The following is a 26,185-nucleotide window of genomic DNA, read 5'->3' on the forward strand; positions in this document are numbered from 1 at the left end:
CAAGAGTCAGATGCTTAACCTACTGAGCCGCCCACACACCCCACAGAGAATGGATTTTAGGCCAAGGTTGTGTGTGTTTGTATGTGTGTGTTTACATTGACTAGCACATTGAGAGCATTTTGAATAATGGATGTTGAGTGTTCATTTGGTCTGTATATTTCTGATTGTTAAGATGATGTCTTTTCATTACAACTTAACTAAACATTTTTATTAGAAGTGGAAGTTGAATTTTGTCACATGGCTTTTGGCATCTGTCATGACCTATTATGTGCTTTTCTTTGACCTCTTAGGATGATGGGTTATTTTAGTTGAATTCCAGTTTGTGAACCCACCTTATGTTTGGTCATGGTGTAATATTTAAGCATATAGGTTTCTTTTTGGTAACATTTTTACTTAAAATCAGTAATTGGGTATCATCTGTAGTCATCATTTTCTGTGTTATCTTTGCCAGAGTTTGATATTAGGGTTATGACAGTTTCCTAAAAAAAACTGAGAAGAATTCCTGCTTTCTCTGCACTGAAGTTAGTTTAAACAGCATAAGAGCTCTCTGTTCTTAGAAGGTTTGAAAGAATTCACTCATGAAACCATGTTGGCCTGAAAGTACATTGTTCTTAAAATAGCAACAATATTCAGCAAAAAGCCTCAGAACTTAAAAAAAGCAAACAAACAAAAAGTCCACAGAGTAAATCCAAATAAAGGGAAGAGTTTAAGATACCAATATATTGAAAACAACTTCTGTGTTGATCCTGGTCATTTTTCTCCCCTTCCCCACCTCTTTTTTTTTCCGTAGTCAGAGAAAATGCTATATAGGTAGGCTGAGGCTGATAATAAAATGTATTGCTGTTCTTTCTTTCCTCTACTCCAGTTACACTATAAAGTAAAGGGTGTTGCGTCTACATGGGCAAGTTCTTCTCTGCCCTGAAGGAAACCAGGAATGACACTCAACTGGGAAAGCATCAGTTTCACTTTGTTGTCATTAGCTTCCCAATTTTGTTGGGAAATTTCTTTCTTTAGAGGTACTAACCGAGCTAACATTCTACTGTAGCCAAATCCCATAGGAGAGTTTCAAAATGAGTAGGTGAAGAAAATACGCAAGCTCAGCCTGACGGTACTTACTTAATATGAAGTGAAAATTATTAACATTAGCATGGTCCAGATATGTGTGTGACATGTGTATTGTGTACTCTTTGGTAGAGTTATTACCTTTTATAAGTGATTATTTCAGACACTTTTTGATCACTCAAGAATATGACCTTAAGCAGGTAATGTAATTTATCAGTATACATCTGTGAACTGTGGAGGACTTCAAGACACTCATAAGTGTTACTTACAGAGAGATGCAGGCATTATGTGAATGCTTGCATATTTGAGTATTTTAATTGATCGTATATCAGTCTAGATAAAATAATTATTGACATGATTTAGGAGTGTGCCATATAACAATGAAAGACTTTGCATGTTTTTTAAAGCCATACTCATTATCCAAAAGTAAATGGTAAATAAAAATAAGTAGCCTGTGATGTAAAACTTCACTATTCTAACTGTTCTGACATGATGCATTAACTGATTAGCTGTACTACTGTTTTGTATTTTGTTTGTTTTCTGACACCTTATAAGCATGTATATTACTGTTTAATTTCACCAGTTTGAGTTTCATTATGTCAGGCCAAATTTTGATTTCTAGTTCCTGTAGGATTTATGTTGTGGCCGCCATTCCCCTTCCCCCCATCTCCTTGCTGCTGTGGTTTTCATTCATGGGTAGAGGGAAAGAGGAGGCTATTATCTAGAATAGGTAACAAAAATCTCTTTATAGTCTGGGACCAAGATTCTGAGTCATCTTCAAAAAAAGAATAGCAGAGAATATTAAATGAACTGCCTTGTGGGTAGATGGCTAATTAGTGTACAGTCTTTTGAACTAGATGTGGTATTTGACACTGTTCAGAAAAGTTGGGGAGGACCAGAACAGGCAGCGGTACCAGGTCCTTTGCAACTGAAAACAAGCCTTTGGGACCCATGTAATACATATGTCATAGTTTTTCAATCCTTAGTCTATAAAAACTTTTAAAATTATGGTGAAATACATAAAACGTGAAATTTACCATCATAACCATTTTTAAATGTACAGTTTTGTGGTGTTGAATGTATTTACAGTTGTGCAAACAAGAATTCTTAAGGGACCTTAAGGGACTTTGTTTGTTTGTTTTTTGTTTTAAAGAAAAAGAGTCTGGGAAGTAAATAATACTTATCTCATAGGGGAAATGTCCTGTATAGTAACCTGAGTTTTCTTCCTTTTATCCAGAGATATATCTCTATGATAGTAATTATCAATACTAAATTATGAGAGTAAACTGAGCACTGATGATCTGCATTAGCTTTCACTTACTACCAATACTTTTGGTTTGAAAAAAAAAGTGTCTATGAAAAATAGGTTGTGAAAACAAGGTCTGTCTTTCAAGTCATTTCAGTAAGGAATTATTGGGAATTGAGCGGATAAAGAAGAATAACATGAGTTCTATTTTGATGGTTACTTAAGAAGTTGAAGTTTTAAGAATCTTTGAAATATTTGCATAGAGTGAGGTATAGAGAATTGTTCTCTGGAGCACACAACCGGGTAATTTTGCTAGGGAGAGTGACTTGCTAAAAGGACGGAAATCAGGGACTTAGGTCTCTTCAAAATAATATGTTATTTCAAATCACTTGAATAAAATCACCTGCTCTTATGGGATATTTAAATGCTTGTATTATTCATAGCCACTTGTTATGTAGCATTTCATATAATAGAATTTCATATATTTCCTATCACTAAATTAGAAATGCCTTTCCTTTGATATTGATGGTTCTTGGCTTTTTAAAATCCTTCTCTCCTTTTTCATAAACGTTAAAATCTCACACATCCAAGGAGATTTAATATTTGCTCCTCCTTCCCACAGTCTTCTCTTACACCTCCTCATACTGAATATAAACTTGCTCTTGTAGTTCCCCCATCTAAGAATATTCTGCAGAGCACTACTTTATATGATTTATGAAAACAGATTTTTAATATTAAATAGCCATTTTAAACTGCATAAACCCCATTCTACCCCCCCCCCCCCCCATCTCCAGATTTTAACATGATCCTTACTCAGGAGAGGATACTCCTTAGGAAGCTGAGGAAGCTAACTGAACAGTGCCATGTTTCTGTTTACCTTGGGGTAGAACATCGTGCCATGCCCAATTTCTCTTTTGATGTTACACTGTTTGGTTGTGCACTTCAACTCCTAGAATTTGATAAACAGTTTGAGAGAAAAAAAGTACTACTGGACCAAAAAAAAAGGAAGTAAGGCAAAGCTGAGACACATGGGTGTGGTCTTTGTGAAATCTTTGAACTCTTAGAAGATAACACAAAAAGTTTCACCAAGTCCGAACATCCAGCAAAATGGGGAGCCTGGTCTGGGGAGGTTTTGGGTTGATCTTTGGGGGGTTCATCTTACCTTGTTTATCCTGATACATTTAGCATACTACCAGCTTATAGAAAAAATATAAAATCTAAATTCTGACACTGCTGGATCAATGGTATTTAAGTTTCTATTATTTCAGCTGCCTGACTGCAACACAGTCACAGTTCTAGTGCAGTGTGCTATGGGTATATCAGAAAGTGAGACCAGAAATGCAAACTGTTATTTTGGAGAATTGGCTGCTTATGTTAGGGAACTCTCTTAAGAGTGGGAAATGATTATAACTGTTAGGAGTGACAGTTCTTTTCCATTTCCTTTCTTTAAGTGGGGAAAACACAGACTTTTTTCTTTTTTTTAGTATTTTATTTATCAGAAAGAGAGAGCACAAGCAGGGGGAGCAGCAGAGGGAGAGGGAGAAGCAGGCTCTCCGCTGAGCAGGGAGCCTGAAATGGGACTCGATTCAGGGACCCTGGGATCATGACCTGAGCTGAAAGCAGACGCTTAACTGACTGAGCCACCCAGGCATCCCATGGACTTTTGAGTGTCTTAAAAAAATTTACCCTAAGACAGAGGATGTCCTTTTATTTAAGTGTATTTACTATGTTATTGACTTGTGCTTTTTGCTTCTGATGATTTTCATGGGTGAAAAAGTGAACACAGAGCTAAAATACAAAAAAGGGGGTATCTTCCACTAACTTATTTACCTCTTCTTTTGCTAAGGTGGCAACTTTTCTGAAATAGAATGTGAATGCTTATTATTATTCATACCCTAAGGGGTTGGAAAAGCAGATGACTTTCTTTTCTAGGGTGGAGTGGAAGAGGTAGCTCCAGGTGATTTCCTCCCCCCATCCTGAAACTTCTTTAGATTTAAAGTGGCCTCTTACCACAAGTGTGAACCTGGCAGACCACTTACCTAGACACAGTAGTCTCAGCAGTGGGCAAAACCCAACAGAGGGGCCTTTCCCACCTCCCAAATCACCCATACTTGTCTCTACCCCACAAAAAATAGACCTTACTAAAGCCTTATAAATCATTCAGGGTGGAGGTGGTGAGAATCTGATACCTTTAAGCCTGTGATTCTTTTTTTTTTTTTTTTTTTAAGATTTTATTTATTTATTTGACAGAGAGCACAAGCAGGGGGAATGTCAGGCAGAGGCAGAGGGAGAGGCAGGCTCCCCGCAGAGCAGGGGGAGCCTGATGTGGGACTCGATCCAGGACCCTGGGATCATGACCTGAGCCAAAGGCAGTCGCTTAACCAACTGAGCCACCCAGGCGCCCAAGCCTGTGATTCTTTTCCAAACTTGAAATCCCAAAATATATAACTAATCAAAGTTGAGTTGTTTTGATTGAGCTGGGCAATTGGTGGGACATTGTTTTGGTTTACACGCCCCCAGCCTCAGTAGAGCTCTGGAAGCACCACTACTTACTTTATTATTTTATTTATTCAGGATTGGTTAACAATCATTTGGCAGAATAATACTGGTTACCAAAGACAGCAGGCTTAAGATACTTTATATATGAAATAAAAAGTTCGTTTAAGAAGAAGAGGCTGGGAGGAATTAGAGTATCACTTTGGAAGATTCAACATCCAGATAGAGGAGTCCCACAAAGGATTACAGAAGGAAAGAAATTGCCCAAAAAATAATTGAAGAAAATTTCCTAGAAGTGAGGGGTGAACCAGGTGAGTTAAGTACAAGATCAGGAATCAAAATGGCTCTGGACTTCCACAAAAACAAATGGAAGCTAGAAGACAACATAGCAAAGCTATGACCTGAATCCTTACTTTGCATAGTGAAGACAAGTAAAACTGAAAAATCAGTAATGGCAATATTAGTATGTTATTTAGAGATACCAAGATAAATCCCAGAAAGAACCAAAGGAGCTAAAAATTGTTGCCAAGATGAAGCAGGAAATGAGGGGAAAGAGAGAGCAAGCGATTTACAGTTTTTCTTAAGCCTTGTAGAACTCCTTGACTCCTTAAAATATAGATATGTATAGCTTTGGTTAAAAATAAAATAAAAACTAGGTGGCGCCTGGGTGGCTCAGTCAGTTAAACGTCTGCCTTCAGCTCAGGTCATGATCTCAGGGTCCTGGGATCGAGCCCCGCATCGGGTTCCCCGCTCAGCGTAGAGCCTGCTTCTCTCTCTCTCCCCTGGCTTGTGCTCTCTCTCACTTTCTCTCTCAAATAAATAAATAAAATCTTAAAAAAAAAATAAAATAAAATAAAATAAAATAAAAACTAAATTAGTGAAAAGAGCTAGAGATTGGACTTTCATATCAGAGAAACCTGGATTTATCTGGGTCTTTCATTGTCTAATTCTTTGACTTTAGTCAATTTATATAAACTTTTGAAGCTCGTTTTTATGTAGAAAGAAAGGGAAGATAATCTATGCTCCTGCAGAAGAAAAATTAAAATAAGGTAGTTTATATAAAGCACCTGGCAAGTAATATTACCTCAATAGGTATCAATCCCTCCCCCATCCCTAATGTTTCCCATGAGGAAATAGGGAAATGCCTCTTTCATTGTTGGAATGCTTGTCATTCAAACACAAAACTGAAATTGTCCTTATGGTCTGGGGTTGTGTCCCTTTCTGGATTGAAGGCATGTCATTGAGTTCTATGCCCTTTCTCAACTATTTATAGATAGTTTGAGAATTTAGATAGAATTGAGATGATTAGAGTATTGGTGGGTGGAGCATCAAGTGAAAAGGGCCATTGCTACTTGGTAGGAGAAGAGCTATGGTCACACTCAGATTTCTTTCTCAACATGAACTTTGGTGCAAATGCCATTAATGGAGTCGCTTCCATTAACAGAGGAAACAGTTGTATAGACTGATGAGTTGTGGAAATTTCAGGGAACCAAGATCGTTAGAGTGCTATTGCTCTGGGCCATCTGCCAAAGTATCAAAATACCTTTTTTTTTTCTTTCTTTTTTTAAGAACATCTTCTACCTTAGCAACTGCTATTTTTGTTTCCAAATTCTATATACTTCTTCTGGAACAATTCAAAAAGCAGATCACTGTGGAACAAAAAAGACACTTTATAAAAAGTCTGTTTCCCTGCCTTGGTACATATTTGTATAGTGTTATACAGAGTACACCGCTTTTCCAGTTATGAATTGACCGCCTATGGCAGTGACTCTAAAATTGTCTCACAACTGCCCTTCCCTCTTCTCCCCTTTACCCCCCACAAAAAATTATCCAAGAAGTCTTGGACAGGTTTGCTGATCTGTTTTTTTAAACCACCCTGGATGATTCTCTTGACCCATGTTGTACAGTACGTTCTACCCTAAACATCCTAAACTGGGGCAGATGAGGGAACTGAGGTCCACAGGAAGGTTAAATGACTTGTTCACCCTCACCTATCAACAAGCATGTATTCTCTACTCCCAAATCTGATTTTATCTTTGGTTGACTAGGCTTTTTAATTTTTCTTTCTAATGTTCAAATTGTCTTAATAAATAAGAAACTAATATATTTTATACAGGATGTGGTCTCAATTAAAAATTAAGTTTGGGATCTTTATTTTATAGCATCTTTTTATTTTTTCCAGATACAAAAAGAAGTGAGTGAAAAAAGTGAAAATTTTTAATAAACTCTTGCTTCCCCACAGTAGGATAGCACAGCAAATGTTAAGATTTACTAGGTCTGAATATTCACATTTAAGAAAAACTGGCTTTGAAAAGAGTGGAAACTCGGTCAATTTGGGCACAGGTGCAGGTTGGAGAGGTTGGTTTGTCAGGGTACCCAGGGATTTAGGGGTCCTGTCTTCAGGGGTATTCAACAACTGGAATAAGAGTGTGTTACATGGTATTATATCTGGTTTTAAACTTTTATCATACTAAACATTTAAAGTCACACCCTAAACATCTTGGGAATGACTGGAAATAGAGATCTGGAAATCTCTGAAACCTTATTTATTTTCTCATTGGAGTTCTCACAATTACTTCTAAAAAAACAAGTTGTGACTTGCAAACATTTGCCCAACAGCCTCGAGGTGTCCTCAGGGAAATTAAAAAGCAGGGGTATGAAGAGCTGGGGAGTCCCGTGCCAGTGGTTAAGAGCACAGAGTACAGCTTTATAATTATATAAGCTTTTGCCTGTTCCCATTTATCATCGGTAATATTCTCAAGACTAAATGACCGCTCAGCAATTTAAACTGTGATTTAAGAGAAAATAGGCCTTTTTATGAAAAGGTTCCCTATCTGTCTCTTAAAGTTTTATGTCTTCATAGAAGAACTCTTTCCTTTCATAGTGGTTTTGTTTTGTTCTGATAGAGTAAATGACACACAGATGCTGGAGGGGTCCCTAATCTGTTAAGTTGTGAGATTTTATTTTTTTATTTTTTTTAAGATTCTATTTATTTGAGAGGGAGAGAAAACATGAGAGAGACAGAGAGCGCACAAGCAGAGTGCACAAGCAGGGTGGAGTGGCAGGCTGCCAGCTCAGCCTTACGCAGGACTGATCCTAAGACCCCAGGATCATGACCTGAACCGAAGGCAGATGCTTAACCAACTGAGCCACCCAGGCGCCCCAACTCATGAGATTTTAACGACTTCTTCAAAAGCAACTTTTCCTTTTATGAATTTTGTGCAGCCTGTGACATCTCATACATTATTGTGTTCTGTTTGGGGGGACTCTTTTAGGATTACTGAAAATATTTTTTTTTCAAACTCTTCTGGTTAAGACCAGAAGATAGGTACAAACCGTCCTACTCCTGTGCAAGATCATTAGTAATTCTACTTTCTTGTCATAAATTTGGCAGAGTAGAAGGGAGGAGATTTCAAAAAGAATGCATTCAGACACTTTACCAGAGAGTTATTTTCCTGTTATTTAACAGCATGTAAGGGTTAACAGAACACAGCATTAGATAACATTCCTACCGTTTTGCCTGATAGTCTCTTTACATAAGATAACAGACTTCTGCTAAAATGCCTTAGTGTTTTATGCATTCCTTAGTTTATTATGTACCTTCTTACATTGTCCAGATAATAAGTGGCCCTATCCTCTTTTTTGCTTTATATTTGAGAGGAAAAGAGTATACATCTTGTGACATGAAGTGACACAGTAATAAATATTACTTCTTTCTCCACTATTTTCCTTTCAAAAATTTGGTTTTTTTGGTAAAAAGATTTGGGCTTGGTTGACTGTCCAAGGACTTACTAGTATCAGAGGACATTCGAAACAGGACTTTAAGAATAGGGATATAAGCGGGGCGCCTGGGTGGCTCAGTCGTTAAGCGTCTGCCTTCGGCTCAGGTCATGATCCCAGGGTCCTGGGATCGAGCCCCACGTCGGGTTCCCTGCTCGGCAGGAAACCTGCTTCTGCCTCTCCCACTCCCCCCTGCTTGCATTCCTGCTCTCGCTGTCTCTGTCTGTCAAAAAAATAAATAAAATCTTAAAAAAAAAAAAAAAAAAAAAAAAAGAATAGGGATATAAGCAGGAGGGAAGCCATACTTAATATATATTTGTTCCTCTAGATTTCGTTATCACTCAGTTGGTACATTTTTCCTGCCCTATTGTTAATTATATGTCTTCTATAGCACTTCTGTCCAAAATTGTATTCAGTATCTTTCTTCCCAAAACATTTTTCTTCCTGTTTCTCTATCTGGCTGTCATCAGTGTCTACCTAGTATTTTGAAAAATATGGCTGGTGAACCATCTTCAACAAAGTCACCTGGGTTACTTATTAAAATGCAGATTCCAGGACCCCATCCCAGGCCAGCTGATTCAGAATTGCAGGGACCTGAATGCTGCCTTCCTGTCTAGATCCACTTGGCCAACAAATCCCATTGATTCTGACTTAGAAATGTCTCTTTAATGTATTCCATCTTTCACTTCCCCTGCTCTTGTTCAAGCCCATCTTTCACCCAGACTACAGCAATAGTTTCCTATGGATATCCTCACTTTGTCTCCCTCATTAGTTTGTATTCCACAATGGGTATCCACTTTACCTTTCTAAAACATGTTTATCTCCTGCTTGAAAATCCTCCATTACTTTTTTTTTTAAAGATTTATTTATTTATTTTAAAGAGAAAGAATGTGCGTGCACGTGAGCAGGGGGAGGGGCAGGCGGAGGGGGAAAACCCTGAAGCAGACTCCCCACCAAAGTCAAGAGCAAGATGCTTAACTGACTGAGCCACCCAGGCACCCCAGAAATCCTGCATTACTTCTCAATGTCAGGTTAAAGTCTAAATTTGTTAGAGTAACATTCAGGGTCCACTACAATCTGGCCGTAACTGAGTCTGCTGCATATAGTGTATGCACTTAGTACTCTCTGTAACTCTAGGGGGTTCCATTCCAATTACGGTCTGCCTGAGTGGTGCCCCTAGGGTTTTTGTAGTGCAGCACAATCATACATGGTAGCCCTGACCATTCTGTCTTAATACCCTCACCTCTCCATCTTCTGTACACATCTTAGACTTACATAAATAGAATACCTCCAGTCCCTAAAGGCACTATACTAGTGACTTCTCAATGCCTCTGCTCTTTCAGAGTGAATATTCTTTCCTCCCTCTCATTCTCTGCTTGTTGAAATCCTCATGTTTCAGGGCCTAGTTTAAGTGTCAGATCCTCTATGAAGCCTTCTACAATCCCTCTCATTTTAATTGTTTTTCCTATTGAGTTGTTACCCTGCTTATACCTTTTATTTAACAGTTCTTTTTTCTTTTTCTTTTGAGATAAAACTTATATGCAGTAAATCTTCAGTGAACCATTGGGCGAATTCCTGCAAATGCTTCTACCTGTGCTTCCCAGACCCCTATCAAGATATGATCATACCTTTTTACACATTTATAATTGGCCTGCTAGTATGGTTAATCATTTTCATGCTTGTCTGCCTTACTAAATTATAAGCTCTAATTAGAGAAAAAAAGCAAAGACTATCACTTTGTCTCTTTCACTTGGAAAAAAGGAGCACATACGATGTATTCAGCACTGAACCAGTGTTGACTGTTGTACCAGTTAGTAAATAACTCTACTTCTCTCAAGATATTCTCAAAGACAGTGGCTTAAATAAGACAGAAATTTTATTTCTTTCACATATTACAATTTAAAGTGTAAGTTGTCCAGTGCTGATCTGGCAGCTCCACGGTGTCAAGGACCTAGACATCTTCCTTCTTGTTCCTGCATCCCCTTGTCCTTCCACCATCCCTGAAGTGTTACCACCCGTTCTAGGTGACTCACCACAACATCCCATCCAGCTGGGGAAGGGAAAAAAGTGAAGAGCTCCTCTTGGAAGTTGCACTTACTTGCCAATGACCAGAACATAGTCACCTGACCATACCAGTTAAAAGTCAGGAATATTAGAGAAGAGAATAGATACTGAGGAACAGATAACATATATACTTCATATATGGTTTCATTTAATCTTCATAATAACACTGCAAACTATGTAGCATAAGAAAACTAATACTCAGAGAAGCCAAGTAAATGGCTAGAAAATTGCAGATAGGAGATCTGAATCCAGAGCCTTTACTTTTTCCATTCTACGTAGTTAAGTGTTAGGAGGACATACATAAATGTTATTAAATAAATAAAGTCATCTTTACAGTGTTATTTCACATATTTTTATATCACATATTTTCACAGTATCATATCATCTCTTTAATTCCAGGACACCCTATATAACTTTACTCCATGCTTCTCACCATCTTGAAATTAAATGCCATATCAGCTGGTTTGTAACCAAGGCCTAGTTTATAGTACAATTTAAGACAAAATGACTACTTCTTTTAAAGCTATCATATCATATGAGGAAAAGTATATCACTGTATTTCCCAAGCAATAGCTTCAATACTCTGTATTTATTTGGAAATGCTATATAATCATAAAGTTGAAGGAGATTATATTATTTAGCCCCTTCGTTTTATTTATTTTTTTCTAAAGATTTTTATTTATTTGAGAGAGAGGGTGAGAGAGAGAGAGAGAGACCACGCTCAGGGGGAGGGGCAGAGGGAGAAGCAGGCTCCCCACTGAGCGTGGAGCCCAATATGGGACTCAGTCCCAGGACCCTGGGATCATGACCTGAGCCAAAGGCAGACGCTTAACCGACTGAGCCACGCAGGCATCCCCAGCCCCTTCATTTTAAAAGAAAGGAAAATTGAGGTTCATTGAAGATAAAAGACTTACCCTTTATTTCATTCTCATTGCTGCTGCTTTTCAAGCATCATGGGAAGAGCACTAGCCTAATCAGTCATTTCTGTAAGTAACCGTCATTGTTATACTGAAGAATTGTCTCAGGTTTGCAGAGCTGTATGATTAGAAAAATCAAGGGGCGCCTGGGTGGCTCAGTTGGTGAAGCACCTGACTCTTGATTTCGGCTCAGGTCATGATCTCAGGCCTGAGATCAAGCCTCAGGTGGGGCTTCTCGCTCAGCAGGGAGCCTGCTTGAGATTCTCTCTCTCTCTCCCTCTCTCTCTTCTCCCCTCCCCTTGCATGTGCACACTCTTTCCCAAAAAAATATTTAAAAAAGAAAGAGAAAAATCAAGCTGAACAATGCATAAAGAAATGCTTATTATCCTAGCCTTTTTTAGTGAAGAATGGATATTATCTAACACTAAAAACATCTTTATAGCCCTTGGGAACCTGTTCTAGAAAGGATCACTATTTGATAATCAAATAAAAGGAATGGGTGAGATCATTCCTATCCATAATTCAAATTCAAATTCAAAATATCATAGTACAAATGTTACCTACCTCTCAAAGCCTTTCCTAAACCTCAAAAATAGATGTAACCACTTTCCTCTCCCAATTCTATAGCCTTTGGATACCTCAGGGTACATATGTATACAGTTTAAGTTATAGCTAATGGTACCTTTGGGAAGATAGGTTTCATGTTTCTTTTGTTCTCAGTGTCAGTGGTGCCCAGTACAGGCTTTGCTCTTACTTGGCAATGTTTTATCAAATGAACATATCCACCATGGCACCCTGGGAGAATACTTTGCAGTTGCCTTCATTTTTTTTGTTTTGTTTTGTTTTAAGATTTATTTATTTATTTATTTGACAGAGAGACTGCGAGAAAGGGAACACAAGCTGGGGTGGGGATGGGAGAGGGAAAAGCAGGCTTCCCGCTGAGCAGGGAGCCTGATGCGGGGCTCACATCCCAGGGTCCTGGGATCTTGACCTGAGCCGAAGGCAGATGCTTGATGACTGAGCCACCCAGGCGCCCCTGCAGTTGCCTTTAATAATCAGTCCTTAAATGAAGAATTTCAAAGCTGTAGTCCCAGTTCCCATGCTTATCGCTTTGTGGCTCTAGGCAAGTCATTTAATGCCTCTGAGCCCTTATCAGTCAGATGGGAATGTGAATAATAGGAAATAAAGAATTGGTGAAAAAAATTTGTAAAAGGAACACAGCTCTAAGGTGGTACTCTCTGAAGCCCCTTGCCACATCTCCACAAAAATGCCTAACATGTAACAAGTAAACTATTTTTCCTAATTGAATTGAATAGTAATGGGATCCATTTATTAATATCTAAGTTTGGTCCTAGCAGTTGGCAAACCTTTGTTGGAGCTGGAAAACTTTACCAAGGGAAGATAAAATTATCTTCCTTGCGTAGGCTGCCTCTTCTACGCTAGGACAGTTTCGTTATTGAACCAAGGGATTAATGAAAGAGGAAGCAGCCTGCTGCGCAGGGATTTTCTTGGTGCTTCCTCCTGGGTGGGCATACACTGGACCTGGGAGGCAGAACAGGAACTTGCTGTCCTTCATTTTCCTTCTCACAGGAACCACCCAGGGGGGAAAAAAAAGGAACTACTGCCAGAGCGACAGATGTGGGTGGGTAGGGACTCTCCTGGGTTCAGGGGGATTGCCCTGGGTGGGTGGGGGTGCTTTGCATTCCGCTTGCCAGGTACCTTCTGGGGTATCAGTGACTTAATCTTTTCCTCCTGTAGTGGAAGGAAACCAGCAAATCAGACCCAGAATAAAGAAATTACCATGGAAGGCTTTCTTAAAAATACACCTAAAAGAGTGAAACCATAACTAGAAGAGTGCTTCCAAGGCAGAGGTTGCTTTAGCTTGGATCTCCTGGGTTTAAGCAATGAGATTTGGGTTTGAGCATGTTTACTATAAATAAAACCATTTCCCTGGAGCCTGGCAAGTTTTGCAGCAGGCATACCAAAATGTAATTGAAATGTGACTGCCTCTTAAATTGTGAAATTAATTTTACACTTAACAAATGCTTTAAAAAAAAAATAGAGGAACAAGTGGCTTTAAAGTTCAGGGTGTTAATATTTGAAATCTGTCCAATTTAATTAGTTGGGTCCCAGTGACTTTTTCTCTGGTCAGTGTCACTGATCTAACACCCAATTCTCTTCTTGGTTGTGAGATAGAAATTAAATGTATCATTTATTTAGTTGTATTGACCTGAATCATATCTCTCCAGCGTACATTCTTATTTCAGGAAATAGGATGCATCCATGTAGAATTTACTCAGTAACTCTTCTTAGTGACATTTGTGTGATCTAATTCAAGGACCTGAAGTGAAGCCTTCACATGATTTACTTGCATATGATGCAGCTGTTTTTAGTATTGCATTTACATTTTTAAAAACAAGAATACACCTTCTTGATGGAACAGACATGCATTTTTAGACTCAGCAGACTCAAGAACTGTAGAACAAAGAAGTTTCTTCAAAATCAAGTCCAAACATCTTTTTTGTATTGGAGAGAAAGAAACTTGGGTTCAGAAACATTTAGTGGCCCTGAATCAAGGTCACAGTCATTCAGTGATAGAACAAAATAGGAAACTAGATGGGTTTCCAATTCAAGGTTCTTGTTTGTCTCAGATTTTAAAATATAGGTGTGTTTTATGTTGACAATTTGTCATTATGCGCAGCTTTTTAAGACAGTGATAGGTAACTTAGCCACATAGTTACTTAAACCTCTCATTTCTGCATTAGCATTTTACACTATATTATAGTCCTGATAGCTGCCTATCCTTATTTTCTTTGCCTGCTTGTATACCTATTTTTAATCTTGCTTATATTTTTATAAGCTGCCTTAAATCCTTCTTTGAATGATACAGTGTCCAAATGAATAAAGTACTCAAAGTGATACTTTGTGTTAATGCTGATTATTTATTTTTCCATAGTATCTATGGCATGTCAGATCCTGGCAATGTTAGTTATTCTAAGAGCATTTCATCTTTTTTATCTATCAGAGGTAGCAGTAGAAACAAACTTCCTAAGTGGAATGCCTAAAAAAATTATCATTCTTTTATTTCTTCAGAAAGCAATAACACTCTGATCCTCAAAATAAAAACTTTGAAATTGTTTTTAGAAGCCTGAAAATGACTTAGTGTATTTAGTACTTAAAATGAAAGACTGGCTGATAGGATTGAAATATTACTCAGATATTTTAAAAAGCATTGCAGTTTATGGTCAGCTGATTTCAGTAAGAGTGCCAAGGCCATTCAGTGGGAAAAGAATATCCTTTAGTGCTACGGCAGTAGGATAGCTGCATGGCAAAGAAAGAGTTTGGACCCCACTTCATACCGTACATAGATTAACTGAGTGTGGATCAAAGATCCACTTTTAAAAGCTTAAAAGTATAAAATTCTTTAAAGGAAACATAGATGAAAATTTGCATGACTTGTATTAGGCAGCAATTTTTTAGATAGGACATGAGAAAAGCAAGCAACAAAAGAAAAAATAGATAAATAGATAAAATCAGACATCAAAATTAAAAACACTATCAAGGAAATATAATCTATAGAATGGGAGAAAAGTTTGCAAATTACGTATATCTGATAAAGCTCAAGTTTCCAGAATATATAAAGAAGTCTTACAAATCAACAATATGAGGACAAATAACCCAATTAAAAAGTGGACAAAGGAGTTGACTAGATAGACATTACTCTAAAGAAGATCTACAGATAACCAATAAGCACTGGAAAGATGTTCAACATCATTAGGGAAGTACAAATCAAAACTGTGATGAGATACCACTTCACACCCACTGGGATGCATATAATTTAAAAATGGATGATAAATGTTAGTAAAGATGTAGAGAAATTGGGACTCTTACTCATTACTAGTGAAATATAACATGGTACACATCCTATGGAAGCAGCTTTGGCAGTTCCTTAAAAAGTTAAATAAGGTTATCATCTAACCCAGCAATTCTGCTCCTAGGTATATATCCAAGAGAATTGAAAACCTGTTCACACAAGTATGCATACACAAATAGTATAGCTTTCTTCAGAATAATCAAAAAATGGAAAGAACTCAAATGTCCATTAACTGAGGAATGGATAAACAAAATGTGGTATATTCACACAATGGAATATTACTCAGACATAAAAAGCAATGAAGTACTGTTATATGCTACAACATGGATAAACCTCAGAAATTTTATGCCATGTGAAAAAAGTCAGACACAAAGGCCGTATATTATATGGTCCCATTTATATGAAACGTCCAAAATAGACAAATCCATAGAGTCAGAAAGCAGATTAGTAATTGCTGGGGGATTGATGGGAGAGGGGAATTGGGACTAACTGCTAATAAGTAGTTTATTTTTGTAGTGATAAAAATGTTCTGGAATTAGATAATGGTGATGATTGTACAACATAATGAATATACAAAAAACCACAGAAATGTACACCTTATTTTTTTTTTTAAGATTTTATTTATTTATTTGACACAGAGAAACAGTGAGAGAGAGAACACAAGCAGGGGGAGTGGGAGAGGGAGAAGCAGGCTTCCCACAGAACAGGGAGCCCGATGTGGGGCTCGATCCCAGGACCCTGGGATCATGACCCGAGCCGAAGGCAGAGGCTTAATGACTGAGCCACCCAGGTGCCCCAGAAATGTACACTTTAATATGGTGAATTTTATGTTATATGAATTGTATTTTAATAAAATACTACAATTTTTTAAAAAGCATTGTGTACCCAAAATAAAAGGACAGATGAAAGATTAGAGACTGAGATTATGAAGGATTTCCAATCATAAAGAAGTGAAATAATTTGGTACCTCCAAACCCCCCATGACTGATAGAGAACTTTATCTGTTATGTGGCTTCAGAAGATTAAGAAAGGTCCTGTGGTGTGGCTTTTACAGCTGGACAGGAAAAATCAGAATCATTACATGGCCCTCTGCTCAGAGCCAAGGAATGTGGTTAGAAATGTTATGCAAATTGAGATGATAAAACCAAATTACCTCCACTCAGTAAATCACCTGTAGTTCAGAAACAGCAGGGAGGTTGGAAAACTAATAGGGAGTGTGGGTAGGACTGAAGGGATGTGATTTTTCTTTTTTAATGTACAATCCAACAGCAACTCTCCCTAGATTTTGTGCTAAAATAAGAGCATTTTCACACATTTTAATTGCTCTGCGATAACAACAGTGTGAACTCCATCCACAAACATTTATTATCTACTTAATTTTGCTCTAATTTCAGTGTAGCAAGAATTCACCTTGTAAGTGGGAATAACTGTCCGTTTAGTAAAAAGAAATCCCTTCCCACGTTGCTAATCCTATTGTGCATTTCTATAATAAAGTATTAATAACAAATGGCCTTTTATATTTCTCCATTTTAAGGTTGCGTTTTTAGATTACTATTTTCAAAGTAGCATCTTTATGAACTGGAACCCCACTTGCTCCTTGAACATTAGTAAAGAATATTAAAATTGAAGAAGTTAATGTTTCTTAAGATTTCTAATCAGGATTTTAGATGAGACTTATATGCCTTTATAAACTTTTATAGTACTTGGTGCTATAATGTTCATGATAAACTATACAGAACTGTCTATAAGATGCATTTAGAAATGAGATTTGTATAATTTCATAGCTATCTAAATTGTTCTGATTATTTTCCAGACCTGTCATATACTCCATCCTTTATAGTGATGCTACAGAACAGAGAGGAATGGATAAAAATATTGGCGAGCAACTCAATAAAGCTTATGAAGCCTTTCGACAGGCATGTATGGATAGAGATTCTGCAGTAAAAGAACTACAGCAAAAGGTATATGGTTTTGGTTTTGAAAGTTCTTATTTATTCTGGCAAATGGAAATTTGAGAATCTTTTGCAAGTGAAAAATACTGTATTGTTACAAACTTTCTTGAAGAACTGTAATAACTAAAACACTGAGATATGTATTAATGGATGAAATTTAAGATTCTTATTTGTTGTTTTTTATTTAAAAAAAAAAACAAACATTGTGACCTGAAGGAATAGTTCATAAAGAGCATCATCCTCCATAAATAATTTTTAATTTTCAGTTTCAAAAGATGGTAATTAGAAGAAAGGTATATTTCCTAGGCATAAATTTAGTAGTTCCCAGGCACATGTCTGTCATTGGTCCATGATTAGGTCTTCACTGATCTGCAGCAAAATGAGAAAAATAAGAATGTAATGAACTTCTCATAATGCTAAATTTATCCAATTCAAAATTCTGTCCTTTATTCTCATACTGTGTTTCCATACTATCAGATTTTAGGGCAGGATTTTATTAACACACACTTCTGTGAGATGCTAATGAGAGAGTTTTTATTTGCTATTTAATATCACTATTTAGGAGTGTTTTGGGGGTCCCAGTACCAAAAAACACATTCTGTGTTGTCTAGAGGGACTCACAGGACTTAGCATACAGTAACACTCACAGCTAAGATTTATTACAGTGACATGATAAAGATACACAGTCACATCATTAATGTAAAACATCAGGCAGACTCTGGAGGGATCCACATGCAGGCCTCCTATGCTCTTTCCCTCCAGTGAGGGGTCACACAGAGTGCACCCTGCCTCCAGCTTCAAAAACTTAGTCACTCAAGTGCAGTCCTTCTACATAGGGAACTCCATTTGAAACTCAAGAATTCAGGGTTTTTATTAAGAGCTGGTCACATAGATATCCTATGTCAATCAAAATTTCAGACTCTCAGAAGGAAAGTAGGTCTTCCCCATAAATCTCATGGTACAGTCTAATTAAGCTGGCACAACAGTCAACTTTATTACTTTATCGACTTTATCACAAGTCAAGTTCCCGGATGCCAGCCAAGGGCCAACCTTGCAATAGTTTCAACAGGCAGTTGAAAGTGGGAGATCTTGAATTGGTTACCTCATTTAAGAAACAATTTTATTAGCCTTAAAATTCTGAAGTCTAGAATATGCTAGCCATGCAATTCTTAGTCTCTTCCATAAATATAGGAACTACACAATTCTCTTTATCCTTTCTACTTGACATATCTATAAAACTAGATGTTATACGTACTTCCCTGTATTTCTCAGAAATCATTATTTGTGATTCTCCTGTTTGTTTGCAAAAGATTACTTCCAGTTATATGGGTAGACTTGTGGACTAGGTCTTCCTTAGGGGTACACAGGAGAAACAGGGGCATAACAATGACAGGGAGTTTTCCAAATTATTGAAGTTTAGAATTTGGATTTCTTTGCGTTTCCAGTTCAGGTATAAAGCATAATCACATTTTAAAAAACAAGAACAACAACAAAATCCCAACTTTTATTCTTCTTATTTTCCCATTAGGTTCATTAAGAAACTTCAACAATCTTATACTTGTTCTAGGAAAGTTAGGAAACAGAATTAGGGAAGAGGAGTATTGAGATATTCTTAGGTTGAGGCAGAAACAGAAATTTCTCTAACTGCTCCTCTGCCTCCACTGCCAATGGTAAGCAACCAGAAACTTGTGATTTAACTTTTTAACTGCCATGGAAAAAGCCTTTGCTCACATCAGCAATTATCCAAAGGATGGTAAAGGGATATATATATATATATATATATATATATATATATATATGTATATCTCCATATTTTTTTTTAGTATTTGTCAAGTATTCAAGAATAAAAGAAAACATGTATACTCTCTATTCTTATATACTAAACTCAAAATATCCTGATTTATTTAAGAAAAATCAATGAATGTCTGCTGTATACTGGGCCTTTGATGAGGTTCTAGGAATGCTGAAACAAAACATAGTTTATGCCCTTAAGGAACTTTCCAATAAGAAGATAAAAAGGATGATTAATAGTTATTACCACAGTGTACTAAGTGCTATAGTGGAGATCTGTGGGAGCTAACAAATAAACACAAAGAAGAATCACCCAAATCAGTCTGGGAGGATCAGGTCGTAAGTCCACTCTCAAGCCCAAAGCTTGGGCTAAGATTAGGAGTTGGGTAAATTAAGGGGGCGGGGGGAGCAGTTTATATAATAAAAACACAAAAGTGAGGTAATACATGGTACATTCCATGTACAATAAGGTGATTCTATGGCTCCAACAAGAACAATAAAGAAGTATAGGAAAAGAAGCTGTGAAGGTAGACTAGGGCCCTATCATGAGGAATATGACTAAGTAGTTCATACTGTATTCTTATTCAATCTGAGTTTACTGAAGGATTAATATATATGCTTTAAAAAAGTCTTCCTGACATTTGGATATAGGATAGAGGGCAATGTGGAATTCAGGCTCAATAAGCATGGAGATGATACACCTATTCCTCTGAGAAGTGGAAGGAACAAGAAAAAAAAATACGTGTACACAAAGATAAGTTTGCAGATCATAAATGGTGATGGCAGGAAGTTAGCAAGGTTTTCATCTATCATTTGTATGTGGAATCTAAAGAAGTCAAATGGTGGTTACCAGGGGTTAGGAGGTGGGGATAAGACTGATGCTGTTTAAGGATATAAACTTATAAATGTACAACTTATAATGAATGGTGAATAAGCCATAAAGATCTAATGCACAGTATAATGAATATAGACAATAATATTGTACTATAATTATATAATGTGGTAAATATTGCTACAAGAGCAATCATATTACAATATGTAAATGTATCAAAGCACACTGTATACCTTAAATTTACATAATGTTCCATGTCAAATTTATTCAGTAAAAAAATAGAGTTATAATGTAAGAGTCTGTTTTTTTTTCTGTGAAATACAAGGTGAGGTCATCTGAATGAAGTGATTTTAGGTTATTCTGAGAGTAGTAGTAAAGAATTGAAACAGCTTCACTTAAGAAATGAGAGAAGAAAAATGTTACATCCAACATTTACTGAATTTTTGGTGATAATCAATCCATGTTTGTTGTCATTTTTTTCAGCAGCTTTCTTGGTATAGAAGTGGAATGAGCAGATGGCCAAATCCAGGATTAGGAGATTGCAGAGTTAAGAATAGAATAATGGTTAGGTGGCTAGAAAGGGTACAAAAGCAATTGAAATTGTGTGCTTTGAAATACAAACTAACATCAGAAAGAAGTTAATCTAGGAGTCTAATAGACTAAGAACAAAAAGAGGGTTTATGTCTGAGGTCTCCATGAAGTGAGAGAACAGATACAGAAGGAGTAGAAGAATGTGAGAGATCTATTAGTAATAGACTATTACTAATGAGTTTTTGAATTGATGTTTAGGATCTCTGTCTTCATAATGTGTCATGAAAGTGGGTAGCCAGAGTGGGATTGAGAAATTCAAGAAATAGATCTATTAGAACACTTCTCCTAAAGTGGTGATAAGATCAGGAGCATTTGGAGAGACTGTGTGAAAGGAAGAGCCAAGGGGCACTGGGTGGCCCGGATGGTTAAGCGTTTGCCTTTGGCTCAGGTCATGATCTCAAGGTCCTGGGATCGATCCCCACATCAGGCTCCCTGCTCAGTGGAGAGTCTGCTTCTCGCTCTCCCTATGACCCTCCTCCCTGCTTGTGCATGCATGCTTTCAAATAAATAAATAAACTATTTTTTTTTAAAGGAAGAGCCAAAATTCTTGAATGTGAGAGAATGACTGGTATGTTGTAAGATAAACAGTTTCGAGGAGAGACTGGTATAATTGAATGCCTTGTGGATGGTCTTTTGCTTAAATTTAAAGGACTAATGGTTCAGAAGTAGCAATGATGAGGCAAGATAGTACATATCTTTTTGTTCTTCCACTTCCTATTCCATCCATTGCCCAACCCCTGTGGTTTGATGTAGACAGCTTCATATGAGGAGACTGCAGAGGCATCTGTATCCTCAGAAGACAATGTAATAATTCCCATTTTAAAGCAAGACACCAGTCTTTTTGAAAGTCAGATTTATTGGCCATTATATTCTCTATAGTATAATGAAATAGGAGTTCTGACATAAAATTTTATACTTTGATCTCATTCATTGTTTTTTTTTAATTAACTTTTTTCTAAAATGTTATTATGAAAAGACCTGTATACTTTTGATATTTCTTGGGATTTTGTTTTATGGAACATTTGTTGTTTTTCGAATTATAGAATCAGAGGTGCCAAGTGTAAATCACTAATTTGTTCCAATCTACTCCCAGAAATGAAATTGAACTTTGAAGTAAAACAAGCTAGATATTCCTCATTTAAAATCTTTAGTAATAAGGTGACAAATACAAGCTCTCAAACTTACAGTATGAAAATTAGAGCAAAGGCTCTGAGTGGTGATTTTGGTAAAGGAAATTATTACTTGATTTGATTTTATTCGGATATTTTGAGTTCAAATGCAAGAAGATTAGTCAGGGGAAGATGATCAGCAGGCAGTTGAAGTGTGGATCTTTAAAGTAAGGTACCAGTTGGAAATACCAATTTGGGAATCATCTTCACAGAGATATTTGGAGTGATGGGAGAAGGAAGTACCAATGGGAAAGAGAACAGAGCAAGAGAAGAAAAGCAAGAGGACAACCTTGGAGAAGTTGCCTGGCATTCTGATGGCAAAAAGGCCCCAAGGGCTGTGCTGTCAGTGAGTCTACCTGCCCTTCCTAACATTATGCTTAAAGAATTGGTCTATTAAGTGACATCAGCAAGATGGCAAACTAGGAAGTGGCAGGCCCTTGTTCAGATTGATTGAAATAATTTTAGAGGAGCTCTGGAAATCAGTGATCTTCAGCAACCAAGCAGACCCTAGTCAAGAAAAAGCCATATTCAAAACTGTAGGAAATTTCCTGGCATTTCTGCTTGCCCTGGACCCACTCCCTGCCCATGATGGTGTGGTGCAGTTGGGAGGAAGTAGCCCAAATTCTTGGTTCCCTCCCTCAGAAAGGAAAGAGCAAGGTAGAACTTGTTTGAAACATCCTGACCTGTCTGTGGACTATCCAAGGGACTGTTTTCTGTCTCACTTGACTTGGAGCTCAGAGTTGGGAATGGTAGCATAGTTTGGGTCTCAGGCTGGAAGCTGTGGAAGGCAGTGTTGGGCAGCATAGCATGTGGAAAGAGGCTCCAGTGCGCATCTAAGTGTAAGAGATTGAAGGAAGAGGAATATAATAAACATCTAAGGTCCTAAGAAGCTGGGGTAAGACTTTTTGAGAAGTTAACATACTTCCAACCAGCCAGGGAAAATCAGAAACAAACAGAAACATACACACACTAGCCCAAACAAGATACACACTCAGAAAATACCTGGAAGACCGTAAAGCTGTACCCTGAGCTAATCATAAGGCTAACGGGCCTGCTAATTAGTGAAGATCTTTCACACCTGGTGACAAAGACTAGGCGAGTTTATTCACATACCCCAGTTTTCAACAAATTACAAGGCCTACAAAGAAACAGGGAAATGTTGGGGCGCCTGGGTGGCTCAGATGGTTGGGCATCTGCCTTCAGCTCAGGTCATGATTCCAGGGTCCTGGGATTGAGCCCCACATCGGGCTCCTGGCTCAGCAGGGAGCCTGCTTCTCCTTCTCTCCCTGCTCATGCTCTCTCTCTCTCTATCTCTGTGTCTCAAATGAATAAATAAAATCTTAAAAAAAAAAAAAAAAAAAACAGGGAAATGTAGCCCTTTTTAAAGAATATCATAAATTTCCAGAAAGTCCTTGATAAACATGCATCAGACTTACTAGACAAAGACTTTAAAACACTGTCATAAATATGCTCCAAGAGCTAAAGGAAAACAGAATGAAAGGAAATGAGGAAAGCAATAATATAAACAAAATGAGAATATTAACAGTGAGACCAAGTATTTTTAAAAAGTGAAACATTCTATTTTTTAAAATAGAACATATGAATTGAAAATTGCACTAGAGGGGTTCAGGGGCAGACTTGAACAGGCAGAAGAAAAAAATCCATGAACTCAAAAATAGGTCGTTTGAAATAATAGAGTCTGAGGAGAAAAAAGAAAAGTGAGCAGAGCCTAAGAGATTTATGGGACACTATCAAGTGGAGCAATATACACATTATAGGAGAAGGTAAAGAGAGAGAAATTAAAGAAATAGAAAAAAAAAGAAGTAGATTGAAGAAATAATAAATGATAACTTCCCAAATTTGGGGAACAACATGAATATACAAGTCCAAGAAGCTCAACAAATTCTATGTAGGATAAATCCAAAGAGCCCTCCATCAAACTACATTGTAATCAAACTGTCAACAAAAACAAAAAAAGAATCTGGAGAGCATCTAAAGAAAAGGGACTCATCATGTAGAAGGGAGGCCCCAATAAGACAGTCGGTGAATTTCTTAGCAGAAACCTTGCAGGCTAGAAGGCAACAGGATGATATTTTTAAGGGCTGTAAGAAAGAAACCTGTTAACCAAGTATACTGTATATCTGGTCAAACTGTCCTTGAAATGAGGGAGAAATTCAGATTTTCCCAGACAAACAAAAGTGGAAAGAGTTCATTACCACTAGACCTGACCTAGAAGAAATGCTGAAGAGTGTCCTTCAAGTTGAAATGAAAGCTGGATAGTAACTTGAAGCCATATGAAAATATAATGTTCTCTGTAAAGGTAAATATATAGACAAATATAAAAAAAATGGTATTGTTGTAATTTTGGTTTGTAACTCCACTTCTATTTTCTACAGGATTTAAAAGACAGATATATAGAAAAATTACTTTAAAAGATTTTATTTATTTGAGAGAGAAAGAGTAAGAGAGAGAGTACAAGACGAGAGGGCCAGAGGGAGAAGCAGACTCCCCATGCTGAGCAGGGAGCCCGATGCAGGGCTCAATCCTGGGACTCCGGGATCATGACCTGAGCTAAAGGCAGTCTCTCAACCAGCTGAGCCACTCAGGCACCCAGAAAAATTACTTTAAATCTATATTAATGGGTCCACAATATATAAAGATGTAATTTGTGACATTAGTAACAAAGTAGGGAGGCAGAGCTATAAAGTTGGAGAGTTTTATATGCAATTCAAGTTAGTTTGGTATCAAGTTAAGATAGTGTCATAACTTCAGGACATTGTATGTAGTCTCAGTTGTAACCTCAAAGAAAATATCTACAGAATATACACAAAAGGAAAGGGAAAGAGAATCAAAATGTGTAAATGTGTCACTACAAAAAAATCAACTAAACACAGAGGAAGGCAGTAATGGAGGAAACGAAGAACAAAAAGCTGTAGGATATACAGAAAACAACAAAATGGCAAAAGTAAGTACTTCTCTGCTGGTATTTACTTTGAAGTGTAAATGGATCAAACACTCTAATCAAAAGACATAGGTTAGCAGAATGGATAAAAAACAGAATCCCACTATGTGTTATCTACAAGCCTAACTTTAGATTTAAGCACATGCATCGGTTGAAAATGAAAGGATGGGAAAAGATTCAATGCAAATAGTAACCAAAAGAGAGCAAGGGTGTCTATATTGATATCAGACAAAACAGACTTTGTATCAAAGTTTTTTATAGAAGATAAAGAGGGGCGTTATATAATGAAAAAATTATCAGTTGTCAAGAAGATATAGTAATTATATATGCACTAAACATCAGAACTCCAAAATATATGATGCAAACATTGACAGTATTCAAAGAAGAAATGATAGCCCTACAGCAACCCTGGGGCACCTGGGTGACTCAGTCAGTTGATCATCTGACTCTTGGTCCTGGCTCAGGTTTTGATCTCATGGTTGTAAGTTCAAGCTTTGCATTGGGCTCCACGCTGGGCATGGAGCCTACTTAAAAAAAAAAAAAAAACAACTTCAATACCCTACTTTCAACACTTTCAAAAAGGGACAGAGCAACCAGATTAGAACATCAGTAAGGAAAATGAGGTCTTGAACAACATTGTAGACCAGTTGGAACTGACAGACGTATATAGAATACCCCACTCAACAAGAGCAGAATTCACATTTTTCTCAAGTTCTTGTGGAACACTATCCAGGATCGCCCATATGTTAGGCCATTAAAAATGACTTAATGAATGTTAAAAGATTGGAATCATAGAGAGTATCTTTTCTAATCACAATAGAATGAAACTAGAAATCAACAACAGAAGGAAAACAAGGAAACTAAAAATATGTAGAAATTAACACAGTCTTAAACAGCTAGTGGGTCAAAGAAGAAATCACAAGGGAAATTAGGAAATATCTTAAAACCATAAAAATGAAAACACAGCATACCAAAACTTACGGGATGCAGTGAAAACTCTGCCAAGAGGGAGAGTAAATACTTAGATTAAAAAGAAGAAAGATCTCCAATCAATAACCTAACTTTACCTTAGGAAACTAGACAAGGAAGCACAAACTAAACCTAAAGCTAGCAGAAAGAAGGAAATAGAGATTAACAGTCATTAAAAAGTTCAAAGAATGCCTAGTACCCAGTGGCTTCATGGTGAATTCTGCCAAACATTCAAAGAGGAATTACCACCAGTCCTTCTCATACTCTTCCAGAAATCGAACAGGAGGGAACATTTCTTAATACTCTATGAGGCCATCATTACCCTCATACCAAAGCCATACACAGACATTGCAAGAAAACTGCAGACTAATATTTTTTATGCAAAAATCCTCAACAAAATACTAGGAAACCAAATTCAACAGCATATTAAAAGGATTATACACCTTGACCAAGTGAGATTTATTCTTGCAATGCAAAAGT

General features: G+C 37.2%; 1 protein-coding gene across 6 annotated transcripts in view; it reads left to right on the forward strand.

The window, feature by feature from the left end:
• Window positions 1–26,185, forward strand: part of TANK (TRAF family member associated NFKB activator) — a 94,259-nt gene that overhangs the window by 19,055 nt on the left and 49,019 nt on the right. For all 6 annotated transcript variants that reach the window (XR_004924945.2, XM_036116766.1, XM_036116767.2 and 3 more), the window contains one exon: window positions 17,253–17,400. Coding sequence is in view for 5 of the 6 variants with exons in the window: in XM_036116763.2 (XP_035972656.1) it covers window positions 17,253–17,400 (148 nt within the window). In the remaining variant the exon portion in view is untranslated. The remainder of the gene's footprint in view (window positions 1–17,252; window positions 17,401–26,185) is intronic.

Source organism: Halichoerus grypus, chromosome 4, assembly GCF_964656455.1.
Source record: "Halichoerus grypus chromosome 4, mHalGry1.hap1.1, whole genome shotgun sequence".
Taxonomy (NCBI): domain Eukaryota; kingdom Metazoa; phylum Chordata; class Mammalia; order Carnivora; family Phocidae; genus Halichoerus; species Halichoerus grypus.